The 27,074-nt window shown below is 32.3% G+C and overlaps 4 protein-coding genes and 1 pseudogene across 4 annotated transcripts; 2 read left to right on the forward strand and 3 right to left on the reverse strand.

Moving 5' to 3' along the window:
* Window positions 1-404: 404 nt before the first annotated feature.
* Window positions 405-1,939, reverse strand: LOC129881924 (protein BOBBER 2-like). The gene is made up of 2 exons (XM_055956039.1): window positions 1,627-1,939; window positions 405-1,131 (listed from the first exon to the last, which is right to left on the reverse strand). The coding sequence occupies exons 1-2, from the start codon at window positions 1,868-1,870 to the stop codon at window positions 683-685; spliced, it is 693 nt and encodes a 230-aa protein (XP_055812014.1). The 5' UTR covers window positions 1,871-1,939; the 3' UTR covers window positions 405-682.
* A 3,586-nt stretch (window positions 1,940-5,525) lies between these two features.
* On the forward strand, window positions 5,526-7,223 carry LOC129881925 (protein BOBBER 2-like). Its single transcript, XM_055956040.1, has 2 exons — window positions 5,526-5,906; window positions 6,619-7,223. Exons 1-2 carry the CDS (start codon window positions 5,576-5,578, stop codon window positions 7,017-7,019), a joined length of 732 nt encoding a protein of 243 aa, XP_055812015.1. The 5' UTR covers window positions 5,526-5,575; the 3' UTR covers window positions 7,020-7,223.
* Window positions 7,224-7,910: 687 nt separating this feature from the next.
* LOC129883288 (stress response protein NST1-like) lies at window positions 7,911-10,334 on the forward strand. Its single transcript, XM_055957937.1, has one exon. It carries the CDS (start codon window positions 8,757-8,759, stop codon window positions 10,080-10,082), a length of 1,326 nt encoding a protein of 441 aa, XP_055813912.1. The 5' UTR covers window positions 7,911-8,756; the 3' UTR covers window positions 10,083-10,334.
* Window positions 10,335-12,141: 1,807 nt separating this feature from the next.
* On the reverse strand, window positions 12,142-16,393 carry LOC129881926 (probable magnesium transporter NIPA2). The gene is made up of 8 exons (XM_055956041.1): window positions 16,267-16,393; window positions 15,309-15,365; window positions 14,976-15,066; window positions 14,629-14,789; window positions 13,528-13,655; window positions 13,295-13,432; window positions 12,937-13,029; window positions 12,142-12,558 (listed from the first exon to the last, which is right to left on the reverse strand). The coding sequence occupies exons 1-8, from the start codon at window positions 16,391-16,393 to the stop codon at window positions 12,361-12,363; spliced, it is 993 nt and encodes a 330-aa protein (XP_055812016.1). The 3' UTR covers window positions 12,142-12,360.
* Window positions 16,394-19,217: 2,824 nt separating this feature from the next.
* On the reverse strand, window positions 19,218-26,603 carry LOC129883736 (disease resistance protein RUN1-like; annotated as a pseudogene).
* Between the last annotated feature and the right edge of the window lie 471 nt (window positions 26,604-27,074).

Raw genomic sequence — 27,074 nt, forward strand, 5'->3', positions numbered from 1 at the left:
AAACATGCATGCTCACACCATCCTAACTTTATTTTTTTCCTAACAAATAAGGGTCTCAGAAAATTTTAGTTTTCTGTTGTGTTTTCTGTTTTTGGAAGCTTTTTAGCGTGAACAACACATGTTTTTGTGGGGAATCCATTAACTTTTTGACAAAGTTAAATAAAAGGATGAAAATTGTTAAGTTTTAAATATTTGAGGGATGTTTTCTGTTAAGAAGGATAAATTAAAAATGTAATTAAAGTTAGGGGTATATTTTATGAATGTTTTTGACCAAAAACTCGATGGAGTTTTTATGTTTGATGGTCATTTTTCTATTGGAAAAGAGAAAATCCACAAATAATTTCAATAGGTTCTAAATATTTTGGGGTGAGAATTACTGTTATATTTAAAACAAACACCAAAGAAAAAAAAGTAATAGAATTAATTATATGATCATGTAATTAAGCCTCATAGCCCTACAAATCAATTTCCACCTATTCCTAACAAATAAAATATTAATAAAATACCTCAAACTGTTCCAAACATTATAGTTAATTAAAAATAAACAAAATCAAAAGACATTGAGCCCAAACAACAAATCCCCACAAAATCCAAAGACCAACAATAATTTAAACCTCTAATACTATATAATATGAAGAAAAAAAATTCAAAATCAACTAGAAATAAATAATGTTGAATGAAATTAACCTATCATCTTAGAATTTGGCATCATCTTAGCATTACCAAAATTCTTAGCCATAGCAGGATTTTGTTGCATAAATTGTTTAAGAATATCTTGATTCTTAATTTCCTCACTTGATGGAAGTCCCATTTGTTTTTGTCTTTGATCAAACATCATTTTTTCCACTGCAGCCCTTGTCTCTGTGTCCAAATCAGACAATTTACTTGGTTCTGGCTCTACTTTTTGTGTGTCAATTTCTTCTTCACCTTTGAATAAACTCTTCCACCAATCAGATTGGTTTTGTTTTGATAATAGAATTGAAATTTCTTTTTGATCTTCTAAACTCCAATAACTTTCATCAACTTTAATTGCCTTGAAATATTCACCATCTAATATTAGTGGTTGATTTTTCAATCCAACTTTCAGTGAATTGGTTTTGATTTCCACAATTATGAATCTTGGTTTGGTACCTGATAAAAGTAATTAAAATTAGAAATTTCGCCAACCACGCTCAGAATTTATTGTATATGACTATGTAATTAAAAATAAATAAAGGGATGTTACACAGTGTAATTGTATAGAATTTCTGTCTTTTTTTCCACACGGTTATTTTCTCCATTGATATATACATTTTTCTGCTCATTTTATCTTTTTGGTCTCATTTAATATATAATAGTAAAGAAAAATAGATTGTCACGATTGGAATTTAAGCATTCGACCTAAAATAAATTTTGAATTCAGAACCTTTCAATTTATATTGAAGATTTTTGATTAACGGCTTTGAAATCAATAATCAATATAAAGGTTACCCTTGGAATTTAAATAGGCTAGATAAAGCAATTTTTGAACCTTAGCCCTTTCTATTTCATTAGACGTGTTTTCTGTGTCAAAGAGATTCAACAATTTATATATAATCAAAAAAATTCTTTTCGCGTTATAAACATATAATAGATTAAATTATGTACCTGGAGGAACTGGGATATTGATGGTGACTTCTTGAAGAGATTGTCCCCATGAATAATTCTCCATATCAAGTCCATTGGACTTATTTGGCTTTAGTTTCTTGTTTACTTCTCCTTTGGGGGTTGAACTTGAAGATGAATTTCCTTCTTCTTTAAGGGCTAAATTAGAAGAATTTTCTTCTTCTTTCTCAATAGGGTTCATGGTTTGTTCTTGATTTTCTTCTTGGTAATCAGAGAGAATTGCCATTCTTGAAAAATATTATTTTCACAAGTAGAAGAAGAGAAAATTATGTAAATTGATGTGAGAATTTTGGGTGAATAATTGAGTGTATATATAGAGAAATTAAAAGTCCTTTTTTTTTTATTAAGAATTGGAATCTTTAGTGTAGTTGGAAAGTCCCTAAAATTATTATAAACCGACTCAATAACCTCTTTTCCTAATTTCCATTTATTTATTTATTTTCTAAAAGTTTGAATTATAAAAGGAAAGAAAAAGAAATATTTAGTGTGCGTTAAATCTTATATTAGTATTAAAAAAGGTTAAGTATTATACTTCTCCTAATTGTAAACCGACTCAAGACTTCTTTCTTTAGTTAACTTTTTTATTTTTTTAAATTTTATGTTACTAGTTAACCAAACGAGGGGTGTAGCGGGATAGATAAAGTAATTCTAATTTTAATTATAGGAATTCATCCGAGTTCTGAATATGAAAATATTTTTGTTAGATAATGGCTTTCCTTAAATAGGCCTTATAATAATTCAGATTATCGGATTTTCAATATGAGTATCAAATATCGAATGAAAACAAAAAATAATGATAAACAAGAATTTGTTTAATTTCCGCAATATTGTCTCTTTTTATTAAATAGGAAAAATAGAAACAAGGGCTGGCGGAACTTTTTTTTTTTAGTATATGATTCAATATTTGATATTTATATTAGAGCCTCAATTAATTTAGATTCGCGTTACTTAAGACCCTCCGAAGGAAAAGTGTTGTTACTTAAAACATCTGATTAATAGTATAACATAGTAATTATATTTTAATCTCGTTGCAGTTCTCAACGATGAAGTAGAGTATTCAATCTAACTTTTGTAGGACTAAGATAAAGGGAATAGTAATCCTCTTTACTTAAAATCCAGAATAATTTCACAAAATAGAGTTTGAGGCAGATTTTAAAATAGAGTTTGAGAGGATAGAATGTACGCAAATCTTATTACTCTCTTAGAAATAAAGAAATTGTTTCTAATAGATCCCCAACTTAAGAATAGAAGAAGAAAAAGTCCAAAGTAGGTTAAGGAAAATGGTGGCGGACCCAAAATTTTGATTAAGTAGTCTCAAAATAAATATGAAGAAGTAAAATCACGTAGAGTGTCAATATATATATTATTATTTTCAAACAATACAATGTAATTTTTCGACGAAGGGGTATCGGTCCACACCCCTTAAGTATATGTGGCTCCGCCACTGTGGGAGAAATAATGTAAATAAAGATAATGATGACAAAATACTACAGACGGCAAGACAAATCATCCTCAACAATAGTCATAACAAGCTACAAAAATAATCAAAATGTAAAAAAATCTCAAGTAGTAACCACACCCAGAGGACAAAGGCAAAACAAGAATATTATTATATACTAATAGTACGACTAATAATAATAAAAATTAGAAATACAATGTTCAACTAACTAACTAACCTCCTATCCTGAAATCTTTAACTTGAATATATAAAATAAAGAGAATTTATGACTAACGTTGAGTTTATAATCTACTCATGATTAGTGATAAAAAAAGTTAGAATTTTTTTAATTCAAATAGATCATATATCATGATAGGTTTCTTATCTTTCTTCTAACTAGGATATATTAAAAGACACTGAAATTAACACAATGTACATCGGCTGAATTAAAGGGAGGCAAGTGGTTCAACTGAATTCTTTTCATCAAAAAATTATTTACACAAGTAAAGGAAAAATAAATTTACATTATTATATTTAAATTGTTAAATTTCTTTTAACATAAAAGGAAAGAAAAGAAATTTGGTGCAGTAGTAAGATATGTAGACTGAAGATTACACTTATAAGTATTGAACAATAACATCTCGTTATAACAAATGAAAAATAATTCAAATAAATAACATCGTTATAATAAGATTTCACTGCAACTTAAATAAAAGATTATTACATATATACATTTCACCAAAGATAGATTGAAATTTCTATTTTACTTAAGTAAATAAGCTAATTGCATAACTAGCTAGCTAATCAAAATTAAATACATTTTTTTTTAATTTCTAATTCGATGTCCGGAGCTTGTATTGGAGTCCTGACTAAATACAGATTTTGCATTGCAGGGCCCATTCAAGGTGATGCTCCCAACAAGATTTTTTCCGTACCCACTATTCGAATTCGAGACTTCTGATAAAGAGTAAAATAGTCATATTACTGCACCACAATCCATATTGGTAAATTAAATACATCTTTCCCAAGACTTCCATAATACCCTTGGTGTGAAAAATCCTCCATTTATTACTCTCCAAATTTTGTGTGTCAATTTGTGGACCATCTTTGAACAAACTTTTCCACCAAATCTTTTTTTTCCTTAAGAAGAGTAATTTTGCAAATCACTTCATTTTTATGAGAGAATAAAATTGACCAACGCCATTCATAACCTTTTATTTTCTTGAAAAGTTCACCATTTATTATTAGTGTTTGAAGATGCCATCCAACTTCTATAGAATTACTATTCTCTATTGTGATATAAAAGTAGTCTGCATTGTTGACACATGGCATTGGGATTTTTATAGGGATATTTATGGTGACTTTTTCAAGTGTTTGTTCCCATGAATAATTGTCCATATCAAGTCCATTGTCTTTGTTTGGTTTTTGCTTTTCTATGAGTGGTTCTTGTGCTTCTATTTTGTAGTATGAGAATATTCCCATCGTTGGAAAACAAAAAAGATTTGTTTAAGAAGGAGACATTATGACAAACAACTGTAATCAGAGGCTTTAAGTTTAAATTCTGAATATGAAAAGTTTCTTCAAAAGAAGAAGAAGAATAGATATAAATGGAATATACAAACAATAAGAATTCGTCGAACGAAAGATGTATAATGGGGAATGTGAGAATTTGGGAGAAGTAGTTGTTTTTTTATTTAATTTATATAGAGAAGATAAATCCTATTTTTATTAGGAGTAGAAATTTGAATCCATAATGGAGTTGGGAAATTAATTAAAAGTCCCTAATTACTATAAACCTAGTCAAGACTTCTATTTACTATTTTCATTTAATTATTCTTTTTAAATGATTTAATTAAATGTAAATAGTTAGTAGGAATTATGGCACGTTTTGCATTGTCGGTCATCGAAAATTCTTTTTTTCTTTATAAACCCTAATCGTCATATCAAGATTAAAAAAAATTATATTTGTTCAGTATTTATACTGGAGCCCACTAAATTTGGATTTCAAATTAAAGTAAAATATTTCCTAATAAAGTTAGTTTTAATCTGTAAATTGAAATCCATAAAATTAACACATAACTTTGGATTTTATTACTAGACAATTTTTTTGTTCCTCACCATCCGATGTTTGGAAGTATCCGCAGTGAGGCACGATTAATTTCGAATTCATGTTTTGAATTTCACATAAGTGTCCTTAACAAAGGCAGTTAACTCCGATCCATATCTAGGATCCAAATCTAAAATTCTTGATTAAAAATGAATGAATACATATCGTTCCAACATGTAATACAAAATTATGAATTTTACTAGTTTGATATTTAGGCTATAATTCAATGAGTCACGAGTCTCACGGCATGTTGTTGTTATTAAGATTCAGATTTCCTTTTCTTTCTCTAATAATTATTACTATAAATACACTCCTTTTTTAATTAACACACTAAATGCACTAATTTTTCCTCTTTTAATTTATCAATTCATTTCATCACCAAAAAAATGGCAATTCTTTCAGACTACACTGAAGGAGAAAATCAATCACAAGCCAAAAGACCTGTAGATGAAGAAAAACAAGAAGAAATTAAAGAAAATGAAAATCAAGAATCAAACACTTCTTCTTTAGATACAAAAGAAGAAGAAGAAAATAAGAAATTAAAGCCAAATCAATTTAATGGTCTTGATATGGAGAATTATACATGGGGACAAACTCTTCAAGATGTTACTATTAATGTCTCAGTGCCACTTGGCACAAAATCAAGATTCTTAGCTGTGGATATCAAGAACAATTCCATCAAAGTTGGTCTCAAGAATCAACCATCAATTGTTGAAGGTGTGTAATTAGATCATTTTGTTTATATATAAAAGCGAATTCAGAATTTTAATATTTATTGAAATTTAGATAGTTTTTTATGTATATATTAAATTTCGTGTTAAAATATCGAGATCGGTTAAATCTATATCCTTTTAAACTAGATCTGTCACTGAATATAAATAAAGTAGGATTGTCTCACTTCGAAAGGTACAAATGTGTTAGAAAACATTATACATTAAAAGACTTGATATTTTCGTTTGTTTTTTTATAAATAAAACTTAGATTTAATTATGTATTTATGTTTAAATGGATATGTTTGTTCCATGAAATTATAAGTTAAGACTATTCTGAATAACCTTCATTCAACTTTGTAACATCATGTCTTCCTTAAAAAGTGGCTCATTTAGAGGTAGATCAAGAATTTAAATTTGATACATTGAACATTTAAATTTTTACTAAATCTATTATAATTTTGAAATATCGGAGTTTAAAATTTTATTTATTTATTGTGAAATTTTAGTATTTTTTTTCCACATATAAACTATACATCCTGTCGAGTTGAACCAATTGATTGTATGCCCTTTCTGCCACTTGCAAAGTTAGCTTGCACTATGCAAGGACTTTGTGGCAAGACTTGTCTATCAAACATTACACGAGCAATATCTCTTTAAAGACAGTAATTTTCAACCGTTTTTTCTAGATTTTTTATTTATTCTATTTTCCAAACAAGGTGAACTATTGGAGCCTGTGAAAGCTGATGAATGTTTTTGGAGTTTAGAAGATCAAAAACAAGTAACAATTCTCATGACTAAAAGGAATCAATCTGATTGGTGGAAGAGTTTGTTTAAAAATGGACCTGAAATTGACACACAAAAAGCTGAGCCAGAGCCAAGTAGGCTATCAGAATTGGACTTAGAAACAAGATCAGCAGTTGAAAAAATGATGTTTGATCAAAAACAAAAGCAAAAAGGGTTACCAACAAGTGATGAGATTCAAAATCAAGATCAAATCAAGAAAATTATGGAAGAAAATCCTGAAATTGCTAAACATTTTGCTAATTCCCCTGCTAATGCTAATGGTAAAGGGGGAATGTCCAATATTAGGATGATGCCCAATGGGATGATGAGTTAATTTTGCGTGTGGGGACTTGATGAGTCGATCTATTTATACATCTTATATTTTACCGTTACATCAAAAGTTACTTCATGTATTAATTTTTTTTTTATATTGCTTTTCGAGTTTGTGGAATTGGAATTATGATCCCAAATGTTTGGAAGCAATTTTCCTAGTTTTAATTAATTGTTGAAACATGATATATAATCATAATACGTGTGTATGGGCAAGCGATTTATTTGTTGAAGATGAATCAATCCACTTACCTGTTTTATTTTTTATTTTCATATAAAAAATTACTTTATGTATTGTTTGACATAAAATGAATTATGAATTTAATAAACTCATACTATTCTTTTTTTCATATCTAAGTCCTTTTTTGTTGCTTTTCGGGTTCGTGTAATTTGAATTATTAAACATTTCTTCTTCATTTTTTCAACAAACAATATGTAATTAACTCCTAATATAAAATTGAAAATAAGATTTGTCGATGAATTAAAACTTATCAAATCCCGAGATAAGTCTGAGATGTTTGATAAGCCTATACTTATTTTCATAGTGTGACATGCCGTATATGTACAAGACCTGAAAATGTATCCACTGCCTTATGATTGGACAACAATTCCTAGAAAGATATATATTATTTTTTGTCTTAACAAAAATGATTTTATCAATTCAGAATCTGCAATTCTAAAATAATAACTGGAAATATGAAGAAATAGGTTATAAATAGGAAAAAAAAATTGAACATCAAACGCAGTGATAAAAAATTCCCAGCCACCAAAAAAGTAATTCTTAAAAAAGGAAAAAAAATCTTTAAAAAGATCAAAATAAATAAAAATAAAATACTATAAGAACAATAATAAGAGAAACATAGGGGCAATAAAGTAAACTTACTATGTGGATTCCTCTTCAGCTCCATGGAATCTTTTGTAAACTGATGATCTCTGCTCATTGAACAGCAGAGAAAGAAATGATTTTTACACAGTTGAACTACTAACTGCAGAAATCAATCGTTAAAAACCCAATTTCCATTTTTGTCCCTTTCATCTCTCCACCCAAATTTCTCCTTAAAAAATTTCTCCTTTTTCCCACTTCTTTACTTTTTCCCAATTCAAGAAACCTATTATTGGTTTAAAGGTCAGTTTTTTGATGTGTGTATATATATATATATGGCAATATTCTTTCTTGATTTTATATGGGTATTTGCTAAAAAGTTGTGATTTTGGGTATACCCATTAGCTTTTCTTGGACAAATTTTGGGTTATTTGTAGTGTTGATTGATTTTATTTGGATTAGTGGTAAAGAGCTGCAAATTTGGGGTTTTGGGTATTTGAGCTGTTGTGTTTGTGATTCTTGAGCTGCTTAGAGTTTGTTGATTTGAGTAGTGGAGTTAGTTTTATTTGATGAAAGTATGTTGGTTGAGAAAAAGAGTGATTTTTGGTATGCCATTAGCTTTTCTTGGACTAATTTTGGGTTATTTTTTAGTGTTGATTGATTTTATTTGGATTTGTAGTGAAGAGCTAAAGTTTGGGGTTTTGTGTATTTGAGTTGTTATCTATGTGATTCTTGAGCTGCGTAGAGTTTGTTGATTTGAGTAGTGGAGTTAGTTTTATTTGATTATGCCACCACCAGAAGGAAAAAGTTTGTTGGTTGAGAGAAGTGAAGTGATTTTTGGTATTTAAGTTTTTGTGTGTATGTGATTTTGAGCTTCTTAAAGTTTGTTGAATTGAGTAGTAGAGTTAGTTTTATTTGATGATGCCACAACCTAGAAGGAAAAAATGGACCGAGGCAGAAGAAAGAACTCTAATTGATAAGTATGGTGAGATGTTATGTGATGGGACTTTAGCTAAGATGAAAACTAGGGAAAAGAAGTATAGACCTATAGCTTTACATGTGAATTCTGTGCACCATGTTCGTGATCCGATCACGTATCCATGGCAATGGACTTGGAAGGATGTGTCCACTAAAGTGCAGAACATGAGACATCAATATACACTGGTGAAGCAGAAGATTAAGAAGCCAAACTCTGGGGATGAGTCGGGTTCTGGGGAGGAGTTCGATTGGATGGAGGGGCTAACTCATTGGTCGAATTTTTTAAGGTATAAGGAAGTGTTTGGGGATATCAATACACTTGTCTTCAATTGTAGCGATTCCATGGCGGTTGTAGGAGATGGAAATGAAAATAGTGGGGGATTTGATGTGAGTGGTAACGGCATGGGGATTGATCAATTTGGGCATCTAGGACATGCTGGGGACGGTGATTTTACGGGAGGTATTAATGGGGTTGATCATGGTGTTACAGGTAGGGAGTTTGATTATGATGGAGAAGAAGGAGAGGAGAATTTCAATGGTAGTATCAGGAGAAATAATCATTTGAAGGAAGATGCGGATAGTGGATTTGTTTACGAAGACATCGAGCCAACTGGATCCGATACGAGAAAGAAGAGGAAGATACTAAGAGGGGTGGAGAAGAGGGCGTGGAGTTTCCTTGCAACGCAGTTGGCACAGTTAAAGGAAATGGAAGCTCGGTTTGAGCAGCGTGAGGCTGAGAGGGAGCGGGAGAGGCAGAGGAGAGAACATATTAGAATAGAACTTGAACAAGAACGTGAGAGAAAATGGGAAGAAAGAGAAAGAGAGAGGGAGGAAAGGGAGAAAATGAGGGAGAAGTTGCAGAGACAGAGAATTCAAGAATGGGAAGCCATGGAGAAGGAAAGTGAGGAGAGAGAGAGGAGGAGACGAGAGGAACAGCTTATATTTGAGAGAGAACGTGAAGAAAGAATGCACAAGAGGAGATCAGATTGGAAGAAGAGGATTGACGAGACGTTAGGTCAGCATCGAGCTGAAATGAGCCAGGTCCAGACTCGAATACTTCACGAACAACAAAATCTTACTAGTCAGCTTCTTGGAATTTTCTCTCAGTGGACTGGTCATCCAACTGGGCTTTCTGATCACACAGGAGCTAGCAACCATTATCTTTCACAAATGATGCAAAACTTGCACCATGTCAACGGGATGGTTCACGGAGATGCAAGGGTTGTAGAGGATGCTCAAGAAGACCAATTTATCGTTGATGGATAAATAAAAGCAGGCTCCTTTTAGTATTTTCATCAACCACCTGAAGAGGGAAGGTTCATGTACCTTGCAAGACATGAACAAGTGTAAAGGTCAGTACTTTGTAATTGTATTATTTGATATTAGGTTTCTACTCAAAACCTATATATTTGAATAATGTTTCCTATATCCCCTTTTTAATGTAGCCATTATAGAATGTAGAGTTCTTGGCCTTCAAGTTTTTATGTCGCCATTGTTCAATAAAATCTTTTGATATATTTATATTTTTACCTGTGACGCTTTCATTATTTATTTAAGCGTTATTTGTTATTAGTCTTTATTTATTTGTATTTATTTGTCATCTATTCGTTATTTGTTTGTTGTTTTTCTCATAAAGCTTTTAATTTTCTATTCTTATCTAACATTTTTTTATGCTTTTACTGAGCCGAGGGTCTCCAGGAAACAGCCGTCCTACCTTGGTAGGAGTAAGGTCTGCGTACATTCTACCCTCCCCAGACCCCATGTTGTGGGATTTCACTGGGTTGTTGTTGTTGTTGTTGTTGTATATAATACCATCATTTTTTTGAGTGAACTTTCTCATTTTGTTCTGTTCTTCCATCAAGGTTCTTACTAACACAAAAAGAAAAACAAATGACAAGCCCCTTGGGACTTGGCTTTGTGGTTTACTTTGGCTAAGAAAGATATCTTAATCCTATCAACAATCAAGTTGCTGTACTTTTGTATTATGTGATATCATCACCACTGTTATTGCTATTAGCTTTTTGTCTTCAACCAACTTGCCAGATTCATCGTCAAGATCAATGAATCTGGTGTAGAAGACACTTCCTTCATCCTTTGATTCTTTTCTAGTTTTCTCAAGTAAAAAGGGTAAAATTGTTCGCTTTTTGGTGATGAAAGTATGACATGCTATTGGAAATTTTTAGTAAGACAGCGTTATGTATTTTACCTAATATGACTGGTTCACTGGAGACCCCACTTGTGGGATTACACTGGGTATATTGTTGTTGTTGTTGACTGGTTCACAAGTAGAGTTTACTGTGCATTCCAGACCCACCCCTGAGTCCAAAAGTGTCTCTACATATCTATGTAGGTGGTAGCTTTATCTGCCTTTTTTGATTAGTGGAACATATGCCATATCGTACGAGAAATCTGTATTTATCACATCTATGAAATCTCTGAATGTACTCCCTAGTATCACAAAATGGCCCTTAGGCCAAACATGATCTCAAAAGACGAAAACTACATTCAAAAGGGATGCTAAATGAAATATGCAAAGGACAATTCAGCCCTGAAGAATAATTTACCATCCAAATGTCATTTTCCCTCTCATGATGTCCTGAAAATATAAACAGGGGAATTATTAATGACTGATAGAGTTCTGTTGGCTATCTTTTATTTCGTTTATTTGGTAAAAGTAAACAACTATTTTAGATAATCACTAATTATCAAATGAGGTCGCACAAAATCTCGTTTTGTAAGAGTGGGAGAAAAATGTTTGGTCTTGGACCAAGATATATGCTGGTGATCCGAGACTTGAAGAGTTTAATATTGATTTCTGTCGTCATATATAAGTTTTTATGCCGTTATTTCCAGGTTACTACAATCAAAAACTTGACAATGGATGTTGAATTGTACTTGAAACCTATGTTGTTCAAACTCTTCTTGAATACCACCATGTGCGTGCTGGATCTTCCAAAAGTAGTGCATTTTTGGAGAATCCGACATGGATGCGGCAGCAATTCTGAAGAATCCGAGCAACATAACTTGCAACTATCAATTTGATGTCAAAGTTCCTCATGACATACACAACTCATGATGCATTAAAAGCATCAATAAATTACCTATAAAAACATTGATTTACATATCTAAATACAACAAGAACTTAAACCAAAAAGAAGTGAAAGACATCGAAAACCAACTAGACAAAGTAACAAAAGAATCTCCATACAGGCAATGACTTATATACACAAGGAAATGCTAGACTGGAACATCAAAATTCCAGTTCTTTTCTCATATTATCTGTTTATATAGTTCGAATAAGCATGTCAATTCGATATCGGTTTCAACACTGTAAAACCTTAGAAAGTCAAATAACAAAAATAATGATATCGAATGTCCTTCTAGTATAGCATTGGCTTCAACCTGTCAAAAACCATCACCTCTTTTTCGCCTTCTGTTTTATCCAATAAGAAATACTTCTATCTTCCTTCATTATGAGTGTCTCCTTCTGCCCTGTGCTCTTGTGATGATGCAATTACTGATCAAAACCTTACAGAATTTTTCTTCAAACCTCAACTGTAACTTTTGCGGTTTCACTTTTTTGCTTACAATCCGTATCTGTTGTTGGAATGATAACAGGTAATGGTATTGATGGATTGCTTCCCATGTCCTTTGTTTTGTGAAGGAGAAAAGTACCACAGAGGATAGTTACAAAACCACATAACTCTGTAATTATCTGTGTCGTATTCTGATGAACATAGTCCTGAATCCCAAAATGTATCACCAAAATTAGAGAAATGTGGAATTACAACTCTCTGATCAAATATAAAAACGAGAACGATACAGTATATACTCATTAGCAAATAGATAAGCTGATAATTCAATTAGAGTTCATCTTCCTAACATTTCGATTACAAATCATTTGTCATGCTTCTTGAAAAGCAAGCAAACTTTCTTTTCTCTCAAACATCATTTCTTTCCCTTTAAAACAATCAATCTTGATATGCCTATTTATCCAGTTGTCCATATTAAATTTATTACTGCAACTACAATTAACCAATCCATGTGATCTCAAAGAAATGGAAACTGATAACTAAGAATTCTGAATAGCCATAACCAACAAAACTTAATGTTGAATCACCTTAAACATTATCATGCTTGCAACAATGGTCAGTGTTGTAAACATGACGTAGTATATCGGGGAAACCACAGCGGTATTAAATGTGTCAAGTGCCTGCAGAACAGACCATAATCATGTAAACATTTCCATTTTCAAAAAAGCAAGTATTGAGTAAGATGAGACAACATAAATTTGAGATTGAGACGCAGTTGATCGATTGATAATGTTTGGAGAAATTATGTTAAAGTGGCACTAGTTTGGGTGAAATAAAAGTTGAGAGGTATGACTAACTTATCCTGTTATCCAAACCAAATCAACATATCAGAAAACCAATTTTACTCAGTATTCTAAAATTTTAAGGGAAGGCAATGCGGAGTACCTTGTTCAAATAGTTCAGCTGCAAAAGGCAAAAGATGAGGACAAGCACTATAAAAACCCATGTCTCAAAATACTTGAATTGATTTTGTCCTCCAATTGTGAGCTTTATACCAATTCCAATTGCTTTGACACCCATAACCTGAATAACCATAAGAAAACAACCATGAGATAAGACGTATGAAATGTTCACATGGAACCGTGAACTACTACAGTACATGAAAGAGAATAACAGACCGTGAGAGAACCCGCAAGAGAGCAGATCCCTATGTAGACAACCAAATGAGACTGCCCAAAGCGAGGCACATATCGGACAATAAGGATAAGTATCAACACCAGAACTGTGAAAGTGTAGGCAAGGAACCCTGTCCTTATCAAAAACCTTTTGGTTAGTTCATATGAATAAAACATGTTTATGCTAAAGGAAGATAGCATGTATTTGGTTTGTAATTAGTAAATCCATCACTTCACTATATTTATTTGCGGAAGATTTGTATGTTAGTAAGTGTTCAGATAGATGAATCTTGAGTTTATAAAGTCAATGGGTTCAAAATGAGTGTGATCTTATTATATGTGTACTTTCTTTTTAAAATATATTTCGTATGTATACATAAATTAAAATGTACGTGTTGAGCATAAACTGTGAGAGAGTCCTTGTCCTACATCGACCTACATAGGCATCGGGTCTGTAGGTGTTAAATTATGGTGAGTGAAGGTGTTAAAAGAGGATGAGTTGTCTTGAAAGACCTACAACTTCTTGGGATCAATGCAGACTTAGCTAAGACGCAATGGAAGAAAGAGATCCATATACTTGATATCAGGGGCGGAGCCACATGGTGGCTAGGGAGTTCATCCGAATCCCTTTCGGCGAAAAATTATTCTATTTATACATGGTTAAAATAATTTTTTATGTATAAATGGTAGATTTTGAACCCCCTTCTGCTGGTTCGTGTGGCTACTTTTTAAGATTTTGAATCCCCTTATTGAAAATCCTGGCTCCGTTAGTGCCCGATATCTACTAATGGAATAGGATCTAGTTTTGTTAGAGAACTTCTAATATTATAAATATTACTACTTATTATTTATATATATTTAACTTTTTTTCACTTTATTTTTATTTGGTATGATGACATGAGTGAGCTTATATGGAGAAGTGAGGATTCATATAGCCAACCCCAACTTGTTTGGGATTGAGGTGTAGTAGTAGTTGTTATTGTCTTGTATATGTATACGCAGTCCGAGCCGAAAGTAACGGATTCAGTTGAACCGGCAGAACCCGCCCTAGACTTGCCTCTGCGAATAATGGAAGAATGTTACTGGCAATCAGCTTGAATATACCTGGCTCTGTTGCTAGGTACCAGACATCCTTGACAGATTGAATACTCCTCTCTAATGGGGCATGTAAGACAATAGTGACAGATCCAACCAAGCAGAGGAGACAACCAACTATACCAAAGATATGCAACCTCTCTTTCAAAATAAAATGGGCTAACACTGCACTGCACATGAAAGTTATATCAGTATTAAACCAAAAAGCCATGTGCTTTGACTCTTCAGAAATGTTGCCAGGTGCATGTCGGATCCTTCAAAAGTAGTGCATTTTTGAAGGATCTGACACAAATGCCGCAGCAGAATGAGCTTCTGTAATTAACATTTCTACCCAATGCTGCTACATAACGACGTACCTGACAATCATACTTAAAGCCCCTAAGGGTGTCACAAGTACTGCCGGGGCATATGCATAAGCAGCAAAGTTAGCTCCCTCTCCAATAATCACTACAAGAAGTCGGAAGATTAGCGTTAAATAAAACTATCAATATTTCACAGATAAGTTCATATATCGAACTCTTAAGATAATACATGTAGGTTTTCTCAGATATACAACATTATATGCTCAAGGACTCATACAACTACAGTGCAATTCCGAGCAAGTTGGAATCGGCTATATGCTCAACAAATTCATGCTAAAAGTTAAAAGAACAGTATAAAGTAAAAAGATTATTTTGAATGAGTCTTACTAGATAACATTCCAGCCCACCAACAAGGTTCCAACAAGTAGGAATGACCTCCTGAACCTGTTCAAGATTCAACATAATTGGTAATTCATAATAACAGGGAAAATTTTCCTAACCTCAACAACAAAAAGGAGCCAAATATTTTGTTTGTATTAGACTTTTGGTAGTTCCTCCAGTGTTTGCAAATGATGCAGTATTCTAGTAACTACCTTTGAACGTCTAGTACCGGACTTTGTAATAGTATTTTGGTAGAATGTTTACGTGTATATTGTTAGAGTGACTTAAAAGTTTCACATTGGCTACGTCGTCGGGAATGGACTGGTTGACTTGAGGCTCCCTTTGTTTGACTATATTATCATATTCAATTTAGTAGTAGCATTAGCATCCAAATAGTAAACTGTGATTGCAGACACGCTGAAGATGCCACGTAATCTGCTTATATAGACTTGAACAATCTTTCCCTCACGCGATAGCTTTTGGGGTTGAGCATATCATTGTCCAGTTAACCAAAATAAACTAATTATGTATTTAAACCATATGACAGTATAACCAAGGGAAAAATTAAAGCAATGAAGGTTATTAAAAGTATGTTAAACTTGATCACAACCCAAAAGCTCATGCTAATGTAACTTTGAGCATTAGCATGTGGATAACAAATAAAAAGGGCCACCCGATGCACCTATAAGGTAAAAATTTAGGGAATCCCAGTGCACAAATATTCTCCGAGAAATTGAATTTGCATTTTTGCGAGAAATTGTTTACAAGGCTATATGTGATACAAGAATAATCAATCCCCACAAGGACAAAGACATATTCCCACAATTGACATAAATAAACTACCTTATTGAGTTAGTCACGTGTCACGAATTCTCTGCATACAAAAATCTGATATTTAAGGGGAGAAAGATGCAAGTCTATTATTCATCGTGTTTTGAACCATGTACGGGGAAAAAGAATAAACCTGCTCGTTTTCCATTTGCACCAGCCTTCTTTAGACCTTGCTTTTTAATAACAAAGCTAGACCCAATAAAAATACTGGATGATATAGCTAATATAACTCCATGAACATTATCGGATACTCCCTCCATTTAATTAAAAATGGAGAGGAATAATAATCAGATAAAAATTCTTGATATTCAAAAGCCAATTCTTTCCAACAAATGAAAACCCCTGCATATGACAAAACCAAAATACAATAAAAATTATTAATTACATACAATAAAAGTAATTACAAAGCAAAAAATAAATTAAAAAAATCAAACCTTATTCTTGACTTTTGTTTGCATGTAAGAAAAAGTTGATAAAAACCTTAAAAACCACCAATAAATGTCCAAAAAAATTAAAAATTGGTAGATTTATGATAAAAGGGTTAATTTTTTAAAAAAAGTTATATTGCTAAAATATATATCCTTTTCAATATTTTTCAACTTTTCTTTGACCAGTTTATTCGTTTTTAAGAAATTATGGAAAAGGATAAATAAATATATCTTTCTTCCTTTTTCCTCTTTCTTTCTCTCTTTCTCTCTTTCTCTCTTCCTCTTTCCGCAGAAAATTGCAGAAATGAGAAGAGAAAGAGAGGGAAAGAAAGAAAGAAAGAGATGATATATTTATTTATTTTAGAGAAAAAGTAATAAATTTAGTTACATTTTGCGATTTTTAGAAGAAATTAAAAAAAATCGCTTCAAATTACGTTAGCCACTTCTTTATGGGTTTTGCTCCTATAATCTTGCTTGTGTTTTTTGCCACCTTCAATTTTAGTAGTACTTATTGCGCCCATGCGCGCTCCAAAGAAATAAATTTATCATTCCACTATAGTAAAGTCCAAGAACTCGTGAATGAACTATTAATGTCTATTAATAATTTAATATACAATAACAGTAGAGATGCCATCAGATTGAAGATCCTACATTTGAATTCATGGTTAAATTTAAAAAGTTTTGACTCTCTATTCGAAGCTACCACATAAATTGAGTAATTTTTTTTTAACTAATCTAACAACACTTTGTAATAATTATAAACTTAAATTCTATTTTTTTTTGAATAATATATAGATATGACTCTTAACTTAATTTCAGCTAGCAACTATGATCTCTAATTATATTAGTGCACAAATAAGCACTTTAATTATCCAAAACTTGAATAAATAGACACATTTATCTTACATGATAATTTTGTGTCCTATGTGGCGTCCTACGTGCATATTGTGTCACGTTAAACCCGTGTGTCTACTTGTTCAATTTTATACAAATTTAAATGCCTGAAACCAAATTAAATGTCATATTTACCTATTATTTTTTTAATTTTTTTTGTAAATATAAAAATTAGGTTTTGGTTGGTGAAGTAGTGCGGTCCCTCTTGTACTCACTACTCAGTGTGTCTTCCACTATCAAAAAAAAAACAAAGACACCATAAAAAGTAGTAGAAATAATAGAACCAAATGTACCAATCCACACAAAAACCAAAAAACAAAAATGGAAGCTCCAAATTTCACAAAACTCTTGTATTTCTTCACTTTTTTGCTTACCATTTTATTTATAATCACATGTGTTAATAGCCAATCACAATGCAATGATACAATAGGTAAGTGTAATGAAGAGTTGGAGATTTTAATGGAATCTGAAATTAGCAAAAGATTTCTTGAAGAAAGAAAAAAATATATTTCTCCTGGAGCTTTGAAAAGAGATCAACCGGTTTGTAACGGCGGCGGAGGCGGTCAACCATATTCACGGAGCTGCCTTCCGCCGCCGTCAAATCCGTATAATAGAGGTTGTTCTAAGTATTATCGTTGTAGAGGTGATCAATGAATTTTATGTTTTTATTTGTGTCTACTTATGATGTTGTATTGTGGTCCATGTAATTTGTGATTGTTTTTTTGCTTTTTGGTGGTCATAATTGGATTAGTTCTCGATTTGTGAGTGTTATTTTTGTTCAGTGCATGTTATTTTTTTATGTATCGTTTTAATTTTATCAGATGTGGAGGGACATTTTGATGGTGCTATTGATGTTATTGTTGATGAATTCATATTTTCAGTCATTATTTAACTAGTTATTAGAAGTTGGATTAGGTTTTGAGTTTATGCGTTTTAGATCGCGACTTGATTCTTTCTATTTACTAGATTCTTGATAGATTATTTATACATATTAAGTGAATTTTCAATAGCTAAATTTATTGAACTTTGTTGAACTTGTAGCTTCTATCATGGATCGGCCCTTGTTAGTTAACTTGTGAAATTTTTTCATTGGATGAGAACTAGGATAAAGATATTTTTCTACGAAAGAATATTATGAGGTGTTAGGATTTAAAAAAAGACATAATATATAAACAAACATTTAAAACTTGGTATTAGTTGATTACTCAACTTAATAAATAATTACATAGACACCTCCAAAATTTATATTTCACGTTAGTGTATGGTGTCCACGAGACATAGTGAAAACGAATTGGATTGTTTATCTGTTAGTTGAGACCAAGTTGAGATGTCAAGATATGCACTTACGAAGTTAGAATGCTTACTTGTAGTTGGAGGCAAGTTCGAATGTTTACTTATGTTATTGTTGATGGATTCATTTTTCAGTCACCAATGTTCTAGATCACGACCCCAGCGTTTTTGCAGTTTGCTGGAATGTCTTATCATACATACATGACTTCAATCAAAGTTATTGAGTTCAATCAAACCCACGTGGATCCACCCCCAATTAATTAGTGAAATTTTCATTGGATGGCAACTAGGATCGAAGTTGAGTGTGTTTGCCATCTGACGGATGAAAAATACTTTCTAGCGTCAACATTAAACATCTGACTAGAAGTAGTACTAATTGATCATCTTGTTTGTATAAAAAATGAATACAAACACTTATTAACGTTTCTAGAAAGTGAACACATTTTCCTTTGCAGTGAACCCATCCACGGAACTTTGCTCTTTTATGGAGGAGGAGTTTATAACCCCTGCTCCGGATCTCGCTTGTGGAAGTTCATCAGGCATGTTGTTACTTGAGTTAATATGCACTGATGAAATGTCTTTGTGGATGTGCACTGCGCAGTATAAGAATGATCCACAACTGCCGGCAAAGATGTAACATTACCATGTTGGTCTAAAAATAACAGATGGATCCTAATCTTCTTTACTATGGCTCCGTCGGGCATCACCTCGACTGTTATCTTTTCCCCGCCTTTGATCTTTTCCCCGCCATCAAAAGGTCTTTTTAAGCAACATAGGTAAAATACATATGATGATTTGGGTTTTTCTGGATACCGAATCCATTCAAAAACGTATTGCTTTCCACGGGCAACAGTAAGAACGAATTGCAAACTGCAAGAAGGGGAAAAGTGGCAAACAAACCAGTGAACCACTCCTAACAGCTTGTACTCATTATGTACTGTGGGCATAGTCAAACAAATAGATGGAGCTGTTACTTGATTGCTGCACAAATCTGATATCTCATTGCATTCGAGATTAATTTGTAACTGCTGCTTCATCAGACAAAGACACAATTAGATCATTAATAATGTGATACGAGGGGGGGGGGGGGGGTAACCTCATACTTTCTATATTTTCTAGATGACATTGATAGAGCAATGGCACTAAAGAAGCCTTCATTGAATGGATTCTGCAGAGATCTCTATTGAACGGAGGTTTTCCAACCCTGTAATCTTGATCAGTTTTTTGCAATTTCTAAGTTCAAGACTGTGAAGTTAAGACTGTGAAGGTACTCTAAACTTGATATTGACGGGAGTGTTTGAAGATTCTTACCATCATTCAAAACACAAGGACATCAACGATGTTAACTTGGAAAAATCAAAGGGTAAATAGAGGAAACTGTTGCCGCTCAAATTTAAAATAGTTAAGTTGGATAAACTCCCAATATCCCTAGGAATATCAGCCTCGGAAAAACCACAATATGAAAGGGTAGAGCCTTAATAAAAATTGGCAAGGATTCCATGCGGGTCTCGACTTCCCACTTGAGTTCCTTTAAGATTTCTTAGCATTTCAATAGATCCAGGCAATTGTTTTATACCCATATCAAAGGCAGAAAGAAATATTAGACTTTGCATATGTCCAATGTCAAGTGGCAGTGTTTGTAAAGATGAGCAGCAACTAATGTCCAAGTATTCAAGGGATGGATGTCCAAAATTCCTATTGATGGATGGATCTCCTTCAGACTTGAGCAATTCCAAAGCACCAAAGTTTCGAGACTTCGTGAACCCCTGAAGTTTGGAGTACTTCTGAGGCGCTTGCAATAAGAGAGATCCAGCTTCTTCAAACTTCTACAATACTAAAAGTAAACAAGATATGGTTTCAATTAAGATTTTCTTGCACTTAGTTACAATATAACAGTATACATGAAAATTCCAGAATTGAGTAACAAACGAACCTGCAAATTCAAACCAAATTCTTGGATATTGCTCCCTTCCATATTCAGAACTACAAGTTTCTCAGCTGGAAAATTTGATGGTATACATTTTAAAGGACATCCCTTCCAAGACAACCATCTGAGCTCCTTGGACAACAGCTCAAAAACTCCACTAATATGTAAGTCGTCAGTTTTAAGCACCCTAAGATTTATCATTTTCTGAAATGCTTCGGTTCTCAGCTTCACACCCTTTAATGCCCGTCGTTCTACCACCAGTACTTCTACATTTTCGGAACCCTGTCGTTTAGCAAAAAGAAAAGTACCATAAGACCATGTTAAGCACGAGAAATTAAGAGAGAAATGTTTTATACAAATTGAAGGTCAAAACAAAGATAACAAATTATCTACCAAGAAAAATAAATTCACACATTATATCCAACTAAAGGATATTTAATAAGAAATATCTATCAGCAAACCAATTTATATAATTGTTAAATAAGTGAGTTTTTATTTGATAATTTTGTCTTTCATAGTTTGAGTGTTTGGATTTAAGTAAATGCTCATTTCAAGTACACAGTGGTTGGCAAACAACTAGAAATAATTTACTAGCCAGAGAAGAATTAAGCACAAATGAATTGAATTCTTGTGGTGACAACCTAAATTAGAAGCAAATGTGTATCAAAATAAATGGAACAAAAAAGAGAAAAGAAAGTATAACCAACATAAAGACAATGAAATTTACTGACTTTATTTCCTTGTAGAACGTCACGGACTTCTTGAGGGTTGAACAATCTACTCTATTTTCCAGAGTCTCGAGGTGATTCCCTGCGAACGATTTCTCTTCCCATGTCCCTCACAAGATCATGCATCACCAAATAAGGATCCCTTTGGAGCAAGTTCCTTTGGACTAAGGTTGAAATTGCACTTTCAGAATAAAAAACCACATGCATTTAACGTTTTGGCAATTTCATCCTCATGACATCCATGGAATGCGCAGGCGATATCAAGGAAAACACTCTTGAGTATTTTTCATCAAGTCCATCAAAGCTTAACTGGAGAATCTTTTGCATATCACAATGAGGAATTGCTCTTAGTTTTTTGAACTCGTAGCTCCATTCTTCTACGGATCTCCCTTGCAAATGTGACCCCAATGTCACAAGAGCTAATGGTAGCCCACCTGAATATTTAATTATGTTTTGCGCCAGCTCAACATATTCTTGTGGTGGGGAAAGACTGTTAAAAGCATGATAAGAAAAAAATTGCTGAGATTCATTGTCATTTAAAAGCTTGACCTGGTATATCTCACTTGCTGTAAGCTCATTTAGCAAACGCTTGTCTCGGGTTGTAATAATTATTACCCTACCAGAGCCAAACCAACTTCTTTCTCTTGTTAAGGATTCTACTTGGCTTCTATGATCTATGTCATCAAGAACAATTAGAACCTTCTTTGACCCAAGTCTTGCTTTGATTAGATTTACACCTTGAGCAACACTGTCAACTTGAAAGTCCTTAGTTTTGAGGATTTGATGAAATAGTTTCTCTTGTAGCTTGACTAGACCCAATTCTTCAACTTTTGATCTAACATCTGAAAGGAAGCAACTACCACCAAACTGTAGAAATATTTGATTGTAGATAGCTTTTGCCAGAATTGTTTTTCCAATTCCACCGCATATACCAACCATGCGAACTTCATGTTCACATTCACTTTGCAGTAACAACTCTATATGTTTGATGCGAGAATCTAACCCAATTGGGTAATGAGCAACATCTAGAGGTGTCTGGTTGACCTCTTGCAGAACTTGTTTTATAAAACTTTCAATAAATTTTGATTCATGCCTACAGTTTTTTAGCAACAACCGAAGTTAAAAAGAAAAAAAACAAAATTTGATATTTGAAAGTATTTGATGGACAAATCAATATCAATAACCAACACATAACAGGGAAATCAAGGTTAGAGAACGGATTTTATTTATACTAGTTATGGACACGTGCGCTGCAGGTGTATCCCTGTCAAGTATTTCAAACTTTCTAAAATGACATGAATTACAAGAATAATAATACAACAAACAAAAAAAAAATCCAAGAAAATGCAAAATGATACAAGAATTACATAAAAATATGGGTTGCATACCAAATTTAATTTGAACAACCATAGCTTGACTCCAAAATGGAAAAGAAAATTTAAAATCATGAGCTAATAAAAAAAAAGGTGTCAAGGAATAAGTCATCTCTTCTACTTATAAGTTCAACTGTTCTATTGTAAAAAAGCTTCTCTTTTTAACTTCAGAATGAAGCCATCTGTTCTTCTCCGCAGTTAGCTTCTTGACTACATGTTTCTATATCATTATCTAGGAAGGAGAATAGAGAACAGTGGATGATAGAAAAGAAAAGAATATGCTGATCTAGAGACAAGCAAATTTACTGGTATTTGTAGTGATATTTGACTGTCTTTTCACCTACCAAAATTCATTAATGGGGCACATTGAATCATGATACATAAATTTTATTTTTGGTTTCAAGATTCAAAGAGCCTGAATTTGAAGAGTTTCATACATTGTTTTGTCTTTTACTTTAATTGAATTAATTAATCTAATCAATTATAATTATAATAGCATTACTAAAGAATTAAAGTGTAATTGTAGGGCTACATATTCCACCATTATGTAATTAAAATATTAATATTTAATAAATAAATTAATCATATTTAGATTTGGTGGAGGGGCAAAATGGTAATCCTGAGCATCCTACTTTTTATGGTACTAGTGTCTATGAACGTGCTTCGCACGTTATTCTCAATCAATTATCATAAAAAAAAACTCTAATGACTAATTCGGACTCCCATCCCGACATCCGACTCGGGACTCGACCCCGACATCCGACACCTAAATCGGAACTCTACTTTCAAACCAAGACTTGACCTTGACTCCCGACCCATTTCTCGATGCAACACTTTTTTCAGGACTCGACTCGAGACTCGATTTTTGGCTCGAGATTCAATCTCGATATTCGACTCTAGACCCGACTCGAAACTCGACCTCGACATTCGACCTCAACACCTAACACCCGACACTGATTTGGGACCGCACTTCCGACACCAACTCCGAACTAGGACTCAATCCAAATCTCTAACTGGACCAAACTTCCGACATGAGATTTGATCGTGTACTCGACTTTTGAACCAGGATCTGACCTTACCCGATCCTAACATCCGACACGAGACTGACTCCGACTTTCGATTCCTGATCCGGCCCTATTTTTGACTCGAGATACGGCTCTGATATTAGACCCTGGATCTGACTTGCGAACCGGGATCTGACCCCGCATCTGACTTAGGACCCGATCTCAACCACGAGATTCGACTTTCAAATCGGGATCTGATCCCGACACTCGACCCCGACGATCAATTAAAGACCCACTCCGATACTTGACCTGGGTCTCGACCTTGATTCTCGATCTAAAATCCGACTCTGACATCCGACACGAAACCCCACCCTGACACCTAACTCAGGACCCAACCCTAACACCCCGAAATCTTAACTCAATTTCTAACTCGGGATCTGATACTCAAATTGAGATCTGACCCCGTTCCGGCCTGGGATCTAGGAATTTGGTCTCGAATCATCTTGAATTTAAGGAAAAAAGTTAATGACAGAAGGTTATATCTCATTCAATTGTTGATTGATTTTTGTCTTTATTGAAAGACTCTATAATAGATAAAATTATCATTTACTATTTTCCTACTATAGACAAAATTGACATTTACTATTTTCTTTAAATAATTATTATTTAATTATTATGCAAATATGTAGAACTTTGAAATTAATTAAAGATATAACTATTAAATATTTACTACTTAAGGATATAAAAGTCGTTCAATATTTAATGGATATTTTGGTTGATCAAAATTATTAAAAGTGTAAAAATTTCCTACTCATAGTTTACTTGAAATAGATTTAATGTTAAGCTCCTAGTATTAATAGGATAATATGTATCATACAATAAACTTAGTTCTAATAGAAATATATTTTGTTTAATCCTAGTACAAAATTACATTTATACCCGTTAGTAATTTTCTAGATTAAATTTTTTTAGAACTTAAAATAGCAAATAAGTAAATCAATTTTTAGTGAATATTTTGGTTAATCAACATTTATATTCATGCTTTTATAATAATATGGATAGATTTATTTATTTATATTTATCTATTGATCTTTGTACGCTATTAGTAAATTGTAATTTCATATAACAGGTTAATTGCTGTTATTTTACTAGATTTTCGATTACAACTATTCCCTGTGTCCCAATTTATTACGAAATATATAGAGAATTTGCAATTTTCCAAACTTAAACATATGAGCTTAGGCAAACACTTAGGGGCCGTTTGGTTTGATGGATAAGGAGAATTAATTTCGGGATAATTTTTAAGTGACATTTAATTCTTTGTTTAGTTGCAAAGGCTGGAATAACTTATCCCAGGATTAACAATTAGTACTGGAATAAGTTATCCCTCCCTGAGGATGGAATATTAATCCCAGAATAACTTATCCTAGAATAAAGATGTAAAATAACAAAAATACCCCTTAAACTCTCTTTTATACACTACTTTTACATTCATGTATATTTACATAATTTTTAAATACATTTATAATAACATTCATAACTTTAATCAATTGTGTTTTTATGATAATATATTTTTTTATTAAAAAATTATATTTTATAAATACAATTTCTATTTATGAATATATTATAAGTTGAATTTATTCGTTTAATTCTTATGTTTATTTATATTTTGATTTCTCTTGAATGTTCACTCCACTACTAAATTACATATTTTTAATTAAATAATTTATTGCTAACTTAAAAATTATATTTTATATATCAATTAAAATGTAGATAACTTTAATAACAAAATTTCTTTCACTTTAATAAACTTAAAACGAAAGTTTTATTTATAAGCTAAACAAGATGAAAGTTTTATTTTTAAGCTAATTAAGAAAAAATTATATTTTAAAATTAAATAAGATGAAAGTTTGATTTTAAAAACATGTGGCACAATCATGAAAATGCATAAATAAAAATATTTAAGTCAAATAAAATGAAAATTCTATTTTTAAGAATGAATAACTAAAGCTTGCAAGAAAATATATAAAAAAAAGTTAAATAAAATGGAGGATATTTTCATAAATAATCAACTTATTCTTGGAAATTATACAATAAATATAACTTTGAATATGACCAATCAAACAAACAATAAAAACTACTCTCATTATAATTAATTCCATCATAATTTATTTCGACATAACTTGTATCCAAACCAAACGACTCCTTTTAAGTTCCAAATTAAATAGTTGAATTAAGAAGTCTTACCCATCAGCAACATTTGGCAAATCCCATCCAGATAAATTTGCAGCTTCAGTCGGTGCAAGCTTTCCACTTTTCCATTCTTTCAGCTCCAGCTGATCGTTCCTTGAGCATAACCAAAGCTTCACCGAAACACCCAGTTTGCTTTCGCACTTGAGATGGATCAACATCATAGAAAATCGGCAAAACTACCTGCTTTAACCTCTCTCTGCAGTCGAGAATTTTGACAAGTTCATCAAGACACCAACTAGACGAAGCATAATTTTTCGAGCAAACGACAATGGCAACCCTAGATTGTTGAATTGCTTTGTCAAGTTTGATAGAAATGAGGTCTCCCTTTCTCAATTCTTCATCATCTATGAAGGTATTAACTCCGACTTGACACAATCTGGTGTAAAGATGACCCGTGAAGTTTTTGCGGGTATCTTCACCTCTGAAATTCAGAAACACATCATAAGACAAGTGGGAAGAAGAAGATGATTCTCCTACAACAAATTGATTATTCATGGATGAATGAGATTCCTTTTTTTCTTCACGGATGATTCTCCTACAACAAATTGGAACTTTTTGTTTCTTCATGTCCATCCTTTCTTTTAATAAGATTTTAAGTATTTAATATTTTTTTTAGTGAAATAGTTTAGGACTAATCAACAAGTAACCTTTAATTTTTGTTTTTAAACATTTTTATTTAATATATGTACCATTCTCTTAATTGTCGGCCTAATCTCCATGTTGTCGGCAAGTAATTTGAAATAATTGGACAAAATTCACTTTTACAAGTCATTTTGTTTCGTAGCCCATTTGAAAGTGAGTTATGTTTGGTAGTTTACTTAAGAGAATTTCCAAATCATTGTGTGTTTTACTCTTCAAATATAGAGATTTTTTATATTTATATTTGGAGAGTACCAATTCCAATCTAATTCTCTATTTTACTTTCTAAAAAAAATATCTTTTTCTCTCTTCTTAATAATATATTATTATTTCTATTTCATTTTTATTTTTTTATTTTATAATATAAATTCTTTTTTCTTTTTTCAAATAATCACCCTATACTTT

Source organism: Solanum dulcamara, chromosome 3 (genome assembly GCF_947179165.1).
Source record: "Solanum dulcamara chromosome 3, daSolDulc1.2, whole genome shotgun sequence".
Lineage (NCBI taxonomy): Eukaryota > Viridiplantae > Streptophyta > Magnoliopsida > Solanales > Solanaceae > Solanum > Solanum dulcamara.

What these genes read in the sequence shown, in the direction of transcription:
- LOC129881926 (XM_055956041.1), bottom strand. Translation starts at nt 16,393, where the DNA reads ATGGAGGGAGTATCCGATAATGTTCATGGAGTTATATTAGCTATATCA. An exon ending in GCTTTAAGTATGATTGTCAG is followed by an intron (nt 14,790 to 14,975) that starts GTACGTCGTTAT and finishes TTTCATGTGCAG; the next exon opens with TGCAGTGTTAGCCCATTTTA. An exon ending in CAAGCATGATAATGTTTAAG is followed by an intron (nt 12,559 to 12,936) that starts GTGATTCAACAT and finishes TTTGGGATTCAG; the next exon opens with GACTATGTTCATCAGAATAC.
- LOC129883288 (XM_055957937.1), top strand. Translation starts at nt 8,757, where the DNA reads ATGATGCCACAACCTAGAAGGAAAAAATGGACCGAGGCAGAAGAAAGA.
- LOC129881925 (XM_055956040.1), top strand. Translation starts at nt 5,576, where the DNA reads ATGGCAATTCTTTCAGACTACACTGAAGGAGAAAATCAATCACAAGCC. An exon ending in TCAACCATCAATTGTTGAAG is followed by an intron (nt 5,907 to 6,618) that starts GTGTGTAATTAG and finishes TTTCCAAACAAG; the next exon opens with GTGAACTATTGGAGCCTGTG.
- LOC129881924 (XM_055956039.1), bottom strand. Translation starts at nt 1,870, where the DNA reads ATGGCAATTCTCTCTGATTACCAAGAAGAAAATCAAGAACAAACCATG. An exon ending in CAATATCCCAGTTCCTCCAG is followed by an intron (nt 1,132 to 1,626) that starts GTACATAATTTA and finishes TACTTTTATCAG; the next exon opens with GTACCAAACCAAGATTCATA.